A 16,975-nucleotide genomic window follows, 5' to 3' on the forward strand; every position below is an offset into this window, starting at 1 on the left:
TATAACGCACGATTTAATGACCATCTGTTGGGTGCCTGTGCAGACCTTGCTACGACATGCTTTGTGAATGATCAAAGACAACGTCCGCATCGACAGCGATTCACCTCAGGAGGCACACCAGGGAATTAACAAGCCACCCAGCACAGATCCATTTTCCGTGCAGTTAGGCTCTTTTGATTCCTTAACTGGCCTGCCTCAGTATTACATGTAGAAAGAGAGAGCGATTGAAAAACTGAAATATATGCAACAATCTCTCCCCACAAACCGTTAAGCTCCTCGCTAATCAGCAACACCCTTAAAAGTCTAAAATGCATTTGTTGAATATCCCCGCAGAACGATTCAAAATAAATGTGTATTATCAAGATTATTATTTTTCTCCCCCCTCTTTCAGATAGCCCCGCTATCAGCTGCTTATGTTTATAGCCTTCATGAGTTGCTCCAAGAGTCCATTTTGGTGTTGAGGGACGGATGCCAAATGACCAATCAGCACTTAAAAGAAGCGTACACACACAGAGATGTCCTCAGACAGACATTCCAAAACACCCGGCTCTTATCTCATCAAGGCTCAGTAAATAAAACATTTAACAGCTGAGCCAGACTCAGGATTATAGAGTCAGTGTGTGTGTGTGCGTATTTTTTACACATAAAGCACAAAGAAGCATCCGAACGTAAGCCAGACACAAATTACAGGATATCAATATTCATGAGGTAATATGAAGTCATATACAGACCAAGAAATTCTCAGTGGATAACAAAACAGAACAAGTACTCCAGCGCTTCAGCTTATGCTTCAGTAAATTTACCATAAGGCATGACAAATCTCTGGTGGGATCCAAAGAAACAGCATAGCTGCAGAAACGCAGCAATCCTAGAATAAGAACGTATATATATATACATCAATAACCGTGTGAGACATGGCTTTATCACTGCTGCTTTGTTTGCCTTTCTTCATTTTCTGTCTCTTCCTCCGTCTTTCCTTAATTATTCTTCATTTTTCACCGCCTTCCTGTCTGTCAGTTAGACTGGGTGCAGTATTTAACATGCTGAGGGGACACATGTCCACCCCAAATGCCACAGAACAAATTCGCTACTTTGTTTGCATTCACAGCTCATTTGGCCCAATCCGTGTTTTGGCATTCTGTTATTGTCACGCTTGGTGAGGTTTTCTACGCTGCCCCACCAAGGGGGAGAAACACGTTCCAGGGGCTGTCAGCTGAGGCTCACATCTACCCTCTATCCTGCTGGATTTCCTTCAGGTTTACCCTGTTTATGTAGAACGCGGCCTGCGAAAAAACGGCGACACCGTGATAACTTTCGCTCATTATTTTAAAGACGGCGGCAGGAAATTTTGAAGAGTGAATCTTCAATCTGAGTCGGGAAGAAACGTTCCAGGGAGGTGAGTGGTTGGAGAAGTGACATCAAAGTCAACTGTGTCGCTTCCCACCCACATCTTGACCTACAGCTGTGTCTGCTTTCATGCGCCTCCACCATCAAAACAGTCACACGCTCTCGTGTACACCGGGTCTCACTTTAATTTGAGTGACCAACCTCGCAAAGTGTCAGTGTCGTGCTGATCACTCAACCAGCCAAGGAGGTCGAGGGGAGGGACGTGGTCTCGTTTGCAATTTCACAGGTGGAGTTGCACGGTGGTGGGAATGTCCCAGCTGGTCTCAAAGGTCTAATCTCCCCCAGCTAGCAGCAGTCTATCCACCCACTGACTGTAAACACAATGGCTCCCAATGGCACTGAGCTGATTGCCGTTTCATCAGGGCCAGGACTAGAGTCAGTGGAGAGGAGCGCTGTCTCGCACTGTTTGATGAACTTGTTTATTTTGCCTGCACATTGGAGGCCCAGAACAAACCGATTGGCAAGCGGCGTGTTTATCAGAGAAAGCATTCCCGATGACATTGGACAGTCGCTGCTGCACCAAAGCCACAGCAAAAAAGCTTAATTAGAGCTTTCTGAAAATAATGTCTTGATACCACCCCCTATAAAGCCCATGCCCATTATTACTGCTAAGTATGCTCCTCCATCAATTATGGCATGTGCTAATGCGAGTCTCACAGTAGAGAGCCAACATGTTTCAGTGGGCTCAAATAGCTTTCCCACTCAGAAATTAATCTTCTTCCCAGCAGACGTCTCTGCTCATGCCCGACACAGAAAACAACAAATATACTGGTATTAATTGGTCTGTATACATTGAAAAATCAAGTCCTATCTAACATCTTCTCCTAGAATACATGTGATCGTTTAGTTCAATTTGTTACTTTTATGTAATTTGTCAATTTTAAACCCTACAAAAATGCTTATTAATTAGCTGTTTAGCTAAATCCACTAATGGTTTATTCACTTTAATTGATAAAGTGATGTGTTTGATGGGGTGACAGTTTGGCATCCTGCCGGCTTCTGAAATGAGGGGGAAAAAAATATATACATATACATATATATATGGATATATGTGGAGAGAAAATGAGAAGACATTAAGCCGACTGTTTACCTCTCACTACCACCCACTATGTCTGACATCTGTTCTCCACCTCCACCACACCTTTTACTCTGCGTATCCACTGTCATTCTTCATACCGCCATCCTCCTCATCTTTCTCTCGCTTTTTCAGTGCTCCTTCCTCACACTGCACTTTTACGCGAGCTTCTGTAGCTTTCCTCAGAGATCTGCCAGCACACACATACTGTGGCTGCAGAATGCAGGTGATAATGAAGTGTCTGGGAAAAGAGGATTAGGTGGAGTGGCGGGCATCATCCCCGTGGTATAAACGCTCATCTTTCCCTTAAGAAGGACACATGGAGCGTCTTTCACCTCAGTCTAACTGCCTGTCCTGGTGTCACTCTCAGCTAGCATACTGGGATGGCTGCTGCGGCCCTGCAGGAGAAAACTGCGAGTGGGTTAAAAAAACGGTGGGCCCTGCTCCTCGGGGAAGCTTGGTGTTTCATCCTCTGACACCCATCTGTTTATTCTGCACAGTCAGGCTAAGAGGAGCATAACAGGCAGTGGGAAAGTGAAGATCTTCACCAGGGGAACAGGCTGATACAGAGGGAAGGATGGGAGGGTGAAAAAGAGAGAGACAGAGAGAAGAAGGGAGAGAGAAACTCCTCTTCTTCCCTGTGGTCTGAAAAAAAAGATGACAGTTTTCCTCTGGAGCTTGCTCTGCCCTCCCTGGACTCAAACCTTTCTTGTAGGCAAGAGGCCTGTCAGACACAGCTAACTAGGCTGCCCCATGAGAGATGCAGAAAGCTTGACAGTTTGTTACTAGTTGGCATGAGGCTGTAGCGGGTCAATTTCTGCACAGATAGCGTAAAAAAACAGTGCCACTAATCAGCCACCAGCCAGAATTTAGATATTCTCACCTAAATACTCCCGCTGCGATTTTTATCAGTGCAGTGTATGGATTTATATCTATATACCACCTTAATCTAACTGTACACTTTTATAGTCAGGAGCAGTCAGGCCTTTGGATGTTTATTTGTGGGGCAAAATGCAAACCTCGGCTACGTGCAGTTTGCACGTGTGCGTTTTGCTAAATCAGCCCATACGGAATTGGTCCAGCAGCTAACAACAGTTAACATAGCAGAATAGTACATGGCACATTAACATCACAGAATGCAGATTAGTAATTGTACCAGCTACCACACCTATTTGGTTCCCTCCCATCAGTATTGTGTGGTCTCATGTTAATAACAGCAACTGGAAGCTGAAGGAGAATTATACCACAGACCACTTCAGGGCCACACCGGTAGCATGCTGACTTTATTAAATAATCTGTGTAGTATGTGCTAAATTAAGCATTTAGTTAAAACAGATCATTCTGCTCACTGTGGCTGGCTCAAGGAGTGAGCTTATTCGAGAGTTAGCTAATGGCTCTGCTTAAAGGCAGAGTAAAAATACAATATAAAGAGTATAAAGGGTACAGGAAATAAATTGAACCACCATGTTAAGAACATTAATTGTTAAACTTTAAAAGAAAGTCATCACAAATTCATTTTTTACCTTTTTTAATATTATAGTGAGCCTCAGTGTTTGGCTGATTTTTTTAAATACCTGAACGTATATTTCAGACTATCTATTTCCCTTTTGTCCCTTCTGTGTTATTGGAACAAAATATTTCTCAGGATGCAATCCTGGGTAAATGTTTTCAAAAATGACAGGGTTTCATATGATTGGTATATTGGCATGTCAGCCAGTGCTGAATCACTTGTGAGCGTGTGTCTAAGCTCTTGATGTCCTTGTAATAGCCTTGCCATGATTGGGACTATGGGATGGGGTAGTGCCCTGCTAAGAACTGTTCCCGTCTGTCAGATCTCATCACTCCACAGTGCGTTGCTGGGGGCAGCAGGACCAAAACTGACCACTGAGTCAACTGACAAGACAACTCAGCATCCAGTTATGCCAGAGTAAGGATCACACACACACAACACACACACACACACACACACACACACACAAGCACACTGGCGTTTAAATTCAGGCAGGCACACAGACATACCATCATGCAAGCAAATGCTTCCATAGTACCACTTAGACTCACAGCCACTGTCATGACAGTGCACAGTTAATAGGAGGCATATATGTAATACACACAGACACATGTATGCAAAAACAGACAGCACCTTTAATTTTGTGCAGGATCCACCCCCAAAACGGCCACTATAAAGCCCGTGCACGATACAAATGTGCTCTGACACTGTGGTTGGCAATGCACTGAGTTGTCTAAAATCTTAACAAGTGACCCAGAAATGCTGGTGAACAAAAGGGACGTTTGGGGTACGTGGGGAGGTCATGTGTGATGCAGTGTGGAAGAGAACTAAATTGACACTTTCTTGCCTGCTCCTTGAGCCCTGTGGAGATATTCTCACGTTGTGTTCAATGAGGGGCGACAGAATAAGGTGGACGATTCTTAAACGAGGTTGAATATCCATTATTGTACAAAAGCAAGTGAATTACCGAGAAGCTGAACTCTACATGTTGTGGGAGTGCAAAATATCTCTCCTTTCAGAGACAGCAAGAGAGCACAAAACGCAGAGAGAGACGCTGCAAGGGTGAAACATGAAGTAAAACAAGCAGTTCCAATATGTTTAGAACAGCAACCCTGAGGGAAGCAGAGGCCCTGACTGTAATATCACATATATTTATTTGCAACAAAATGATTCAGAGGTAGGAACATTCAAATGTGTGCAATAGCAAAGAAAGGTGGACGCCAAAAGGTATGTACCACAACTGTTCAAAAAAGCGAGGACTGCTTATATGCATTTTATGCACTTTGTACTTTGCCATGATTGTAAGTCAAAGTGTAACAGCACTCTGTGGCTGGCAGAGCTAGCATTTAAAACCGATAAGGCTCCGGGGTTTCTCAGTCTTCTCGCTCAATAGGCGATGGACGAGATTCTAGAGAAGTAAAGCTCTTCACCTCAAATGACTCTTTAGTGGCAAAAGGCCACGTAAGACTCTGGATCAGCCTGAAAATGACATAGAAAATAGGTGATCATGTTTTAGAGAACCTCTGGTGTAAGTCTCCATCATAGACACCTAATTTTCTCTCTGCTTTACTCTCAAAGGCCAACAAAGTCAGACTTGTAGTAACCTTGTGCTCTCAAAAAGCACATTCAAATTACAGTGTTGAAAGATCATTTTTACACCCCGATGGCAGATGTGAGAGCAGTTTCAAGAAAACATGCATAGGAAACATGCTTCTTTACGGCTCCATAAAGCTCACTATACCACAGCCACCAGCAAAAGCTCTACAAAGTTTGATATGTTTCTGCTATGTGTGCTGTTTAAAGTTAGACCCCTTCCCTCACCTGCACTGCAGTGCCAGAGATCAAGCGATGCCATCAACGAGCTAATGACATGACTGCCGCAGGCAACAGCGGGCAGCTTGATTTATACATGGGGACAGAGATGAATGATTCATAGGCTGAGCGAGGGATACCGGGACACATGGAAACTATATGCCCCTCTCACCCGCTCTTATTCGTGGATACTGACCACACCATAAACTCTCTGGAACACTCCCTTATGCCTCATAAGCTTAGCATTACACAACTAACCAGTCCTGTTAACGCTGCTCGTAACAGCTGCATGAGTGTTTTCTCTCTTCCTCTTTTTGTCTCTACATTTTTTATAACTGTTCCTCAGAGTGTCCCTCTTTACCCCCCTCGGATTCATTCGCTCGCCGGCCATTTCTTCTTCCCTTCCCATTATAATGCAGCGCTAATCCTAAATATGGAACCCACTGTTGTAGGATAAAATAAATGGCCCAATCACTCTGCATCAATTAGTCCATCCATCATTGCTGATTGGAGGATGAGGAGCAAGAGAGGGGGTTGTTCATCGTGGCTGTTCTCTGCGGTGGCATGGGAAGACAGAAATGGCACGCGAAAGCTTTCACAAGGCAATGTTATCTTCACCACTATTTGGGTATCGCAAACTGCAGTCCAGCAGATAACCTTGTCCTGTTACTTTCACTGGAACGCCCTCTAAATCACAGCACCTCTGTCATAAATGATCTGGCGGCATGAGGACGCTTCTCACGCAATAATTACTCAATATGATGACTGACGCGCTGAGACGCTTTAGGTGAAGATGCAGTTGCAAACAACACAAATAATTCATCATCTTGCTGCAAGACACTAAAAGCACTTTTGATTTTAAAAAAAAAGGAAACGGATCTAGATTCCAGTAAGACGAGGAGATTGTTCTGGCTTTATAGCATATAACCCCTGCATTACACTGTGCTACACATTTAATAAAGGCAAGGAAACACTTCAATGGTAGCACACAGTGCAGTTTTAATGCATACACTCATTTAAAAGTTCACTACACTTGAGATTTGTAGAGTTAAGTTGCTTTATAATTTCACTAAGTAAGTGCAATTTACAAAATGACTTTCCTTGCTTATGCAAGAATGGGGCCAATTCAAATATATTTTTTAATTCAATTATTCAAATCAGCCTGACTGGCTAAAACCAGTGTGAGAGGGCACTCCCATACTTGCATGCACATGTCCTGACCCAAGCCTACTGAGCTGCTGTCACTGAATTACACGGATAAAGAGAGAGAATTGCTGAGTGCTACAGTATACAGTTACAGTACATCACTGCTGTTTTGAACACGCTTAAAAAAGAACATGGAATATTGCAGCACGAATACAGGGCAGGCCTAGATCAGAGTGTAACTAACTCTTCTCTAAATATGAGGAGATAAGTAAATCCCAAGGGTGCCCCACTGACTGAGGAATCTTTGCATTCAATTTATCATTTTACATTATTTAGGTTACTCCATGGGGAAATACGCTATCTCTCTCATAAGTTATGCTAATGGCTGTTACTACCATCTGTGAACTGAGGACCATCAGTCAAGCATAGTGTGTAATCTTTGAGTTATGAGAATAATACGTCATCTTTGAGCGATTAGTCTGGGGGCTTCCAGGGAGCTGTGTAAGGGACAGAAAGTCATCTCACCCAAACCGTCACCCAACACCACCCTATATCTCGACCTATACCCCTCCCCCTGCAACCGCACAGCGCCCTGCATGGTCCCCTCCAATCGACTCAATAAACAAGCCCCGGGTAAGAGCCAGACAGAGGATAATGGTTCACCTGGAGGTGACAGGAAAAGAAAACAGAGCTCTTTGCATAAAGAATGGAGATAAAGATAAGCACAGTGGAGCACTTAGGAATCTCAGCAAAGGATTATTCAAACATGTCTTAAAACTGAACACGTGTTTTGTCTTTTTTAACCGTTGTGTTGCGATAATGGCCAGCCTTGCATTTACAGCATAGTGCTGGTGCATCCGTATTGATGATGATGGTCTGGGCTTCTGATCGGATAATTTCACCATGAGCAATCTTTTCTCATATTTCACTTAAAGGCCAGAGCTCGGAACATTTTGTTTTGCGTCTGTTAACTGTGTTTGTAAAGCGCGGTCGTCATGCAGGCGTTTTCACATCATTTCACATCTGAGGAGAGGCAGAAGCGATTGCCTTGTCATATCTTCGGGAGCCTGCATCCCATGACATGTTTAGTTGCAGAAGAGGACAAAGGACGTAAGCACCACGACAGCAAACATAATTATTCTCATCTATTATAATGTGTTAATACCTGCCATGACTCATGCCAGCGTTTAGGATAGGAAGAGTGCTAAAGGCCCGCGGCTCTTGCGTAACGAGTAGCGCAGGCATCGTCGATAACCACGTCGACATTGATATATATTTGTTTTAGGGCTCACTTAAAATGCAGACTTTTTTAATGTTATTAGCCCTGTTTTAAAGAATCTTTGTGTCATTCTGGACGGGTTGAGAGAGTGACCACAGTCGTGGCTGAATTAGCCCAAGCCAAGACACACACAACAAGCCATGCCAGTGACCCACTGCTTGACTGGAGCACAGAAAGGAGGTCCAACCTGAGAAGAACGATTTGTTTGGGTGGTCTAGTTAAAGCCTAGTGCTAAAAGGGCAATGGTTCTGGTTAGAATGCTAATGAGCAAATTCCCCTCCTGGATGGAGACATCAAAGGCAAGTGAAGCTCCCCCGCTCCAGCTACACAGGGCTTCATGGTATCATTGCATAGCCCTGTTTGCACTTGAATGCTTGTGTTTGTGTGTGTGTGGATAAAAAAAAGACAAAGGGACGGGGAAGGCAAAATAGGCAATGTGATGTTTACATTAGGTCTATTCTTTTGGGACAGCATCCAGCATCAAGCCATGCTGTGACACACATCACAAGAGCAACCTGGTACCATTCATAATTACCCTCTATTCACAGAGGCCCTATTTGGGATGCTATTATCAGAGATCATTGTTATTTCCCTCTATGTATGTTTGAAATCCCAGTGAGACCAACATGTCTAAAGCAGATAACAGTGCTATTTTGGTTAACCCCATTGCGTACATAATACTGAAGAGGCATAACCCAGAGAAAATTCCCATCAGTGATTTCTAAGGATTTAATAGAGCATCAGGGCGTAAGAATCTTTTCTTATGAATCGTTTCTCTGTATAACTATTGCAAGAAATATAATGCAGCGTTCCTGTGCATTGAAAAAGGCTCAGAAAGAGCTTTGTTGTCATTTATTTCCATCTTTTCACATTACTCTGACTGCGACAAAACAATCACCAGCAAAACTCTGTTTCTGTTTTGCTGTGACCACATGCCACGCTTGAATAACTGATGCATTCTAGAGAAGTAAAACCTTTTTCTGTGAAAAGACGTCTAAACGAGACCAAATAACAGAGACCATGCAAAGCCAGGGGTGCTCAAAGTACACCTAGGTGGTAAACTAACTTAAATAAAGTAAAGCCTATGTCCAGTTTTCCTGAGCTGTTCAGAGTCCTACTTCCCGAACTGTTAAGAGTTACACATGGCTCAGGTGTGTGAGGCCAGCATGATGGATCATCCTGTTGTGAAGCTACCCCTCTGCAGAGCCCCGAGAAGACAGCTGGGAGATAAGGAGGACCCTATATGAGAGCACATCTCCTCTCCACATCGATCCTCGCCGCCACCAGGCAGGAAGTCTTCACATGCCAAACCGCAGATAGAGGTGGAGAGGGAGAGCAGGGTGACAACAGAGAGAACAGTTTTGCAGGTTTAGCAGACACCTTCGAGTGATAAAGACACTGGAAGATAAAACCCCTCTTGGCCTCATGCAGATAAAAGACAAACGGTGTAGTGCTTTGTTTTAGGGGGAAAATAACAATTTCAGCTCCCTGGTAGATAATAGTAATCTCTCTCTAGTTATAGTCATCGTTGTTTACCACGGCCAAAAAAAAAGAAGAACAGAAAGACTACCCGCTGTGGCAAATTGTGGCAAAGTGGAAATTGGCTTCTTCCTTTACTCTTCTTAAAAATACACATAAAGGACGTATGACATACATGTTATTCACCTCATGGTCATTTTTGAGTTAACCGACCTCATATCCTGTGCCAGTAACTTAGGAATAGCATCGCTGGAAGTCAATTAGGAATGAAAAGAGGCTTTGCTCTCAAAAAAATGGCACTTGCTACAATTAGAAATTCCTCTGGAGTTAATAAGCGCAGCTGCAGGTTACAATCAGCTAAAATGTTTTCTTGCTAAGTACAACATTAACTGACACATAAGATCTCACGTTCTCATGTTGACAGCCTCCAATTCGCCTCCGTTTTTCGCTGCTGCTGTTATGAAACAGAGCAATCTGTAATATCCTCAGAGCTATTATTAGTTGAAATAGAAACTGGATCAATCACCAAGGCCGGGATTTAAAGAACTGTAAAAAGGTAATCTGGCACAAAATAACAATAATGAAAATGTAATAGCAAAGAGAATTGCTTCTTGTGTTTCTTTGGACACGGCAAATCGATAGCGCGAGTCGCAGCGGAGACAGACACCATTCAGGCGGACAGTATACCTGGTTTACAGGGTCTGGCTTGGTTATGGAGAAGCATGTTTGTGACCCTCTGATCTCAATCACAGAAATTCCTAAGATGGCTGTGCGCTGAGGGCCTCTTCATGCTGCTGATGGATTGAGATTCTACATGGCAAGTTTGCAGTCTTAAAAATGTATCAGACGAGATAAGGGCCACTCCAAGCTGCATGATTAAATGCAAATAAGATTTCAACAGCTCAATGTACACTCTAATGGACACCATGTGCACAGAGCATATAACCGTTGAGTGGCTTTGATCTTCCTTTTTGCCCGTCCTTTGCTTCTGATGAGTCATCTTTGCCAGGTGGTAAACCCTAATGACTGAATAAATGCAGAAGCATCGTAATCACAAGGTGCAGCATGTGCCTTTCTTTTTGGTACACAAAATTATAAAACCTATATAGTTTTGCCCAGAAAGAAAGCAGATGAACCAATCATCCACAATACTGCATTTTTCTCACTAAAGAAAACACAGGAATGAAATGATACAGGCTATAAAAACCTACACATTGGGAAAAATGGCAATATACGATACAGTGAAGATGCTGTTTGATGGTTGCATTAAAATGTGGCGTAAGAAATAAAATGTTTGCTGTGATAGAGACCTTCATAAAACACAACACAGGGAAGAATTTATCTATAATACGTATTTTGATTAGTTATATCAGACAGATAGTTCTGCTAAGGCAGACTGTCATAGTCGTGATCCGACTATACAACTGAAGGCTGTTAATGTGGCTGGATAAACATATAAGTCTGAAGCAGTGACCTTATTTCATTGTCATACCATCCCTACATATGAAAAATTTCCCTGGGGACTAAAAATTAACAGTGTAACTTGGTGCATTTTACCCAAAACCTCATCTCACTGCAGTAAAGAATGATTATTTCAATCATGTCACTGCATAAGTCAAATTTTACAAAGGAAGAACCGTGTGATTGGGCGGTAGCATTCCACTCCCTAACCATTGTTCCCACACCACAATCGGCTGCCTCAGATTTCCAGCATTGCCTTGATGATAATGTCCTTCGGCAGGCTGCTAAAGTAATGACCATCTCTCAGTGTGGCACAGCGCAAGGTTGCCCTGTACCACGCTCTAATATTTTGGCCTTACATTCAGCCGCATTTAACACAGACACTTGAAGTAGACACTGAAATCTGCCATGAACTCAATGAAACAGATGGGCTGAATGCCTGATCTGATAAGTGCAACTTTAATTGCTTTACCATAGGAGCAATCAATGGGACGCGATAGTGAAAAACAAAAGCGTTCACTCACCTCCGCCTCCTCCCAGAAGACTGGAGTTTGCTGAAAAGAGAAGGAAAAAAAGTGCATTTAGTAAAAATAAATGTAAAAAACATACATAAATATGGATAATTCAACAGCACAGGAGATCACAGCGTGACGAGCCTGAAACTGGCTCGAATAATAACAGTTATTTTACAGATTTTTGTATGGCTTTGAAAGGAAAAGCCTATAATGACACATTTCAATAGCTCCGTCTAGCAAATATAACATGAATGTCATCCAACAGTTTGTTTATCAAATCTCCAGTTGACAAAAATGATCAATGTGTGAGGCAGTTTTTTTTTTTCTTTAAATATCAAATTAGCAACTTGGCAACAAATGTGTGATTCAGTCAGCAGCTACTCAATATACACTCCTCGGCGGATTTTCTTTGGCAAAATCACAGCGGTTGTGCTCAATAAGACATGCGATTCATTAAAAGCAATTAAGAGTAGTGTGCAGTCTGAGACAGTTGTATACTACTGTGCAACAGTGAAATCCAGATATTGTCATGGCTTTGCAGGGTCTGTTCATCTCTCTGGGGAACATGTCACACAAATTGATGGAGACACGGTAAGAAATTATGGTACTACTGGGAGATATATTTGCAAGCAATAAACTGTTTCTACTATGTGTGTCCACTGTAATCAACACTAACAGTATGCTGTAGGTAACTGTGCAGTATATGAAATATAACCTTGGCCTAGAGTTTCACACTATTGCAAAAATAATAAACAAAAATAAATTTCTATCACTAGGACAAGGTATCAGTTTTAATAGTGATGCAACAATCAACCGGACAATAACCAGGTTGAGCTCATTTCCAGCATTCTTTGACCGGACCAGTGACCGACCTGCCATAAGTTGAAATACGAGTCCATCCCTTTCATGCATGTGAAAAAAGCACGCAGCAGCACAGGCAAATAGTCACGTACACTCACAGCTATGTGCTAACATGTCATCAGTGTGGAAGCCTTTCACTGCAATTGAAGTTCCCCAAAGTAAACCACAGGGGAACCAACAACATAACAACAACCCTAATCAAACACACTAAGGTAGTTGAACATGGACATTTTAAAGAAGCTGACGAATGGAAAGTGGTTAAAGTCGAAGATAACCAATCATCAGGTCAGAGCCGGCCACGAGCTAGCAGCCTCTGTATGAGCAAAGGATTAAAGCAGTTACAAGGGAAATTATGGTAAGTAACTGACATTTGTTTTGTTACACAAATCTGTTGTACCTACTTTAATTTGACATGATTAAATATGTCAGGTTAAGTTGTGTGTACAGCAACTCATTTACATGTAATTATTTTTTATCTACTTGCAATTGCAGAGCACCTATTTTCAGTTGTTTAAATTAAAAAAAAGAAATTAAATAACATAAATGTATTTAAAAAAAAAAGATCCTGTAATTTATTGCAGTTTAATATGAAAATAATTTAGACATAGACTTCATTTAATTCCACATTGGTTAAATTCACTACAATGTAGTAGGAGCAATAATGATACACATGTATTTTTTAGACAGTATTTATCCTGCGTGGGTATTAAACAGTCTGACTGCTGACAGGGTGAAGGACCAAGAAAAAAATTGTATTGATGGAAAAGTGCTTTTTGTTTGTTTCTGTCAGTTATAGCTCCTAAATCTGAATGAGAATCAGCCAATAAAACTGCAGCTGGTGGAACTCTATGCTTTAGCTTCAGTTTTGCTAAAAGAAAACCTAATATGTTCATTTCCAACTTTACATTTTTATTTCTGGACTTTGTAGCTTTTCATGATTAACAAATTTGAAATAATTAAAAAATAATCCCCTTGTTTTTCACTGTGCACCTCAGTGGGTGAGTGGGGCTGTCCTCTCACCTTCTCTCCCTGACGTTATGTAGACTAGAAAAGAAAAACTGACAAAGAGCAGCCTGCTGGCGTGAATTCTGGCTGGATGAGAATATTGGCAGCAGCGATCGTATTGTTATGCCGTTCTTGGTCACATAAATACTGGACACTACGATCACATATCCACAGCAAGTTTAAACACCAAATAACTGACATGATCGTCACAATATGCACTTGCCAAAAAAGAAAATGTGTTATGTACCATAAAAGTGTACAGTAGCTTGCTGTCAACACTCCCTGTCTCAGGTTTGCTGCATTTCTAAAGCAATTTGTTCCAGCACATTAGCTGAGAGGAAGGCTTTAGCACGAGGCTTCTGACATACTGTAGATACGTAGAAGACCCCTGAGGTAAAGCGTAACTCACTGATGTCTGTTGTTCGCTTTCAGACCATTTAGTTCATCACCACTCATACGATGACCTGTGCTGTTCACGAATGGCCGAGTCCCCTCCATTTACTGTAGTTTACTGGTAGTTAACTGTCACTGTGATATACCAGCTGAGAGAGTATCATTAAAATGAACCTGTTTTCATTCTTGCCCCGTAAGATACATTCTTTATACACGCGAGAAGGAAGATTAGAGGGGATTTAAAGTACATCTGTTAATTTGAAAGTTTCTGGAAGAAGGTAGACTATGTGTTTGAAGCGGAGTTCAAATTGGAGGAACCATGCACCGTGCCATGCCTTTAATGATCCTCAGATCCAGCTATGCATCGGGTATCATTAGCAGTCAATGCTTCCCTAATAAAAGCTTATTATTTCTCAGAAACGCTCTGTGCTGAAGTAATAGATAATGAACGTGTGCTATCAGGGAGAGTAATCCAATCACAGCAAAGTCCTGTGGCTTTTATGATTTTTTTTTTTGTTGTTGTTGGTCTGATTACATGTATAAGTGATTTCTGGAGTTCACTCAGTTTCTGGATGTTTCTGTGGAAGCATTACTGTTTTGTTCTCACTTGGGCACCCAACATGAGTGGGCATAACTTCAGTTGTTAAAAAAAAAAACACAACCTCTCCCACTGCAGAATGTGTTTCATCAAAGGCCCTTTGTTGTGTGTATGTGTGTGCACATACAATATGAGCACCAACATACACAAACAAAAAAAACAGCAACTCAAACAGGGATGTACTGACAATGCACTGTCATGTTTACAATAGCACCTCTCCAGGTTTTTCTGTGATGAAAAAGACACTCGTGCTCTCCCAGCCTTTGTTTAGCTCAGGAATCTGACAGCCATCAACAGAAAGCACGCAACTCGAATGTGCGTCGTTTCTACAACAGCCTCTCGTAACCAGGTTGGGACATTTTTCTGTTCATGTTTGAAGATCACAGAAGAAGCTCAGAAGCCAAAAAACACTAAACTAAAGGAATTTTCATCAGTGTATATCTTTCTGCATGATATAAATTTTCAAAGTTTGAAGTTATTCGTGTATAAAAGCACAGTGTAAGTGGTAGTTTCAGTGCCAGTTTAAAGAAAGCTAATACTATGCTAGTTTTCAGCAAAGTCTATCATCATTGTCTAGTCTCCTGGGGAGTCTTCCTATTCCTGAGCTATTAAAATACTGGGGTTTAATTACCTGACATTATGGAAATGCATGCCTGAGGGGGGCGCTTCATTTACTCCACACCTAATCAGAGATTGGAGATGTGGTTGCTAATCAGTCTGACACAACTCTCCTGCATGTGTATGTGTGTGTGAGGCAGAGCAGTGGTAGTAGTGAACAGGGTAGGCCAGGGGTTGAGATGCGAGATACTTTTTTAATGTGTTTATGGGAATAGCCCACTGGGAGATGAGGCGTGTTCTCATCTTTGCAGTCAGTTCGATGAATGTGTGCTTGCGGGGAAAGGTAAAAATGTTGCTATGTGCTTTTATGAGCCCCCAATCCACCCACCCCCATCACCGTTTCCTGTTTTCTCTCATTGAATAATTACAATGTCTTTCTTTACACAAAATACTGTATCGGTAACACGCAGATTCAACAAGCTCAGCCCACATGCATATCAACAGAAACACGTAAAAGTGAAAATGAACGGGGACTTGGTTTAATAACAGGTCTTCGACATAAGACAAATAAGAAGCAGCTGGCAGAGAAGCCAACGCTCCTAGCAACAAAGGCTATGAGCTGGTGCTTTATTCAGTATGACTTGCCTAAGAAGTGCGTCAATTATTCTGAGTGAAAATCAAAACAGAAATCCATATTTGGCCACATCCATCCCATAATGCATATTTTACAGTGTGCGTATTAATTATAAACTAGACCTCCTTGCAGTTTTCCCTGCTCTCGGCTCAGTCTGGCAATCTTTTGGACCAACACATATCAATTCATATTATCTGTTTTGTTTGTTTTCTACCTTTTGCCTACATGTTGAGTTGTCTCTTTAAAGCATGTTTATGCATTTCCTTTTTTGCGATCCTCTCTTTAGCGGGCAGAACTGAATATTTCTTCACCTTTTAAACAGGGGAAAGGATCCCATCACAGCAGGCAGAATATAGGTGCCAGCTTGAGTTTTCAGCCTGGTTGTAGTGAAGGTAAGCCTTGACTGTTGGCAGTGACAAGAAAGAAAAAAAAGCAGAAGCAGAAGCTCTTACAACTAGGAGTTTTTCAGGAGTGCTAGTGTGTCATTCCAGGAGTAGCCATAACATGGGAGATAAATCTCAGTGAAAAGGCTCCCCAGATTGCCTGCAGATGGTAGGTCATTTGGAAGTGCCGGTCCATGCTGTTAGGCTGGCTCATCAAACACGTGTCTGGACTGTCACTGTGGGAACACCTACTTCCTTTCTGCCCTTTGAACCCTTAACCCCAACTGCAACCTCATATACCCCTCACCCAATGAAAACAAAGTGGTGCCACTGCTGTGTATTTTTAGGGCAAGAAAATATTGATAACAGAATCTCCACCAAAGAGTGTGACAGGCATAGTATCAAGAAGCCAGCACACACGCACACACACACACACACACAATGAAAAAAAGACTATTAAAACCACTGTCTCATCTCAGTGTGTCAAGATATTTGCAGAGCATTCATAAAAATGGCTTTTGTGCACTTCAGTGTATGAGTCCTGTGTGTGTATATGTGTGTGTTTGTGTGCAGAGGGCACCGAGGCATGGATCTGGGTTGCATGTTTGGTGTCGTCAGCAGAGCCCTAGATCATGCAGTTAAATAGGAAGTGCTAGACCGTAACCACAAAACCTCAAGGCAGTAAACAGATCCACTGTCTACCTTCTGCTCTCTGCCACCTTAACTGAACCTTTTAAATATGTTCCATCAAATGCACATTCACCTTATCCTTAGCAGCCTCGCACACGCTTCTCAGCAAGCTCAGACGTTAATAGTGTGCTCAGTTGTGACTTTGGGATAAAAGGTGGGCTACAGAAAC

At 42.1% G+C, this 16,975-nt stretch overlaps 1 protein-coding gene across 2 annotated transcripts in view; it reads right to left on the reverse strand.

Annotated features, from left to right (window-relative positions):
• Window positions 1-16,975, reverse strand: part of macrod2 (mono-ADP ribosylhydrolase 2) — a 438,355-nt gene that overhangs the window by 302,914 nt on the left and 118,466 nt on the right. For both annotated transcript variants that reach the window (XM_085368817.1, XM_085368818.1), the window contains one exon: window positions 11,694-11,723. In XM_085368817.1, the coding sequence (XP_085224943.1) occupies window positions 11,694-11,723 (30 nt within the window). The remainder of the gene's footprint in view (window positions 1-11,693; window positions 11,724-16,975) is intronic.

The sequence above is a fragment of the Diplotaxodon limnothrissa genome, linkage group LG13, assembly GCF_057381915.1.
Source record: "Diplotaxodon limnothrissa isolate DT_005_m linkage group LG13, D_limnothrissa_male_GT1.1, whole genome shotgun sequence".
Lineage (NCBI taxonomy): Eukaryota > Metazoa > Chordata > Actinopteri > Cichliformes > Cichlidae > Diplotaxodon > Diplotaxodon limnothrissa.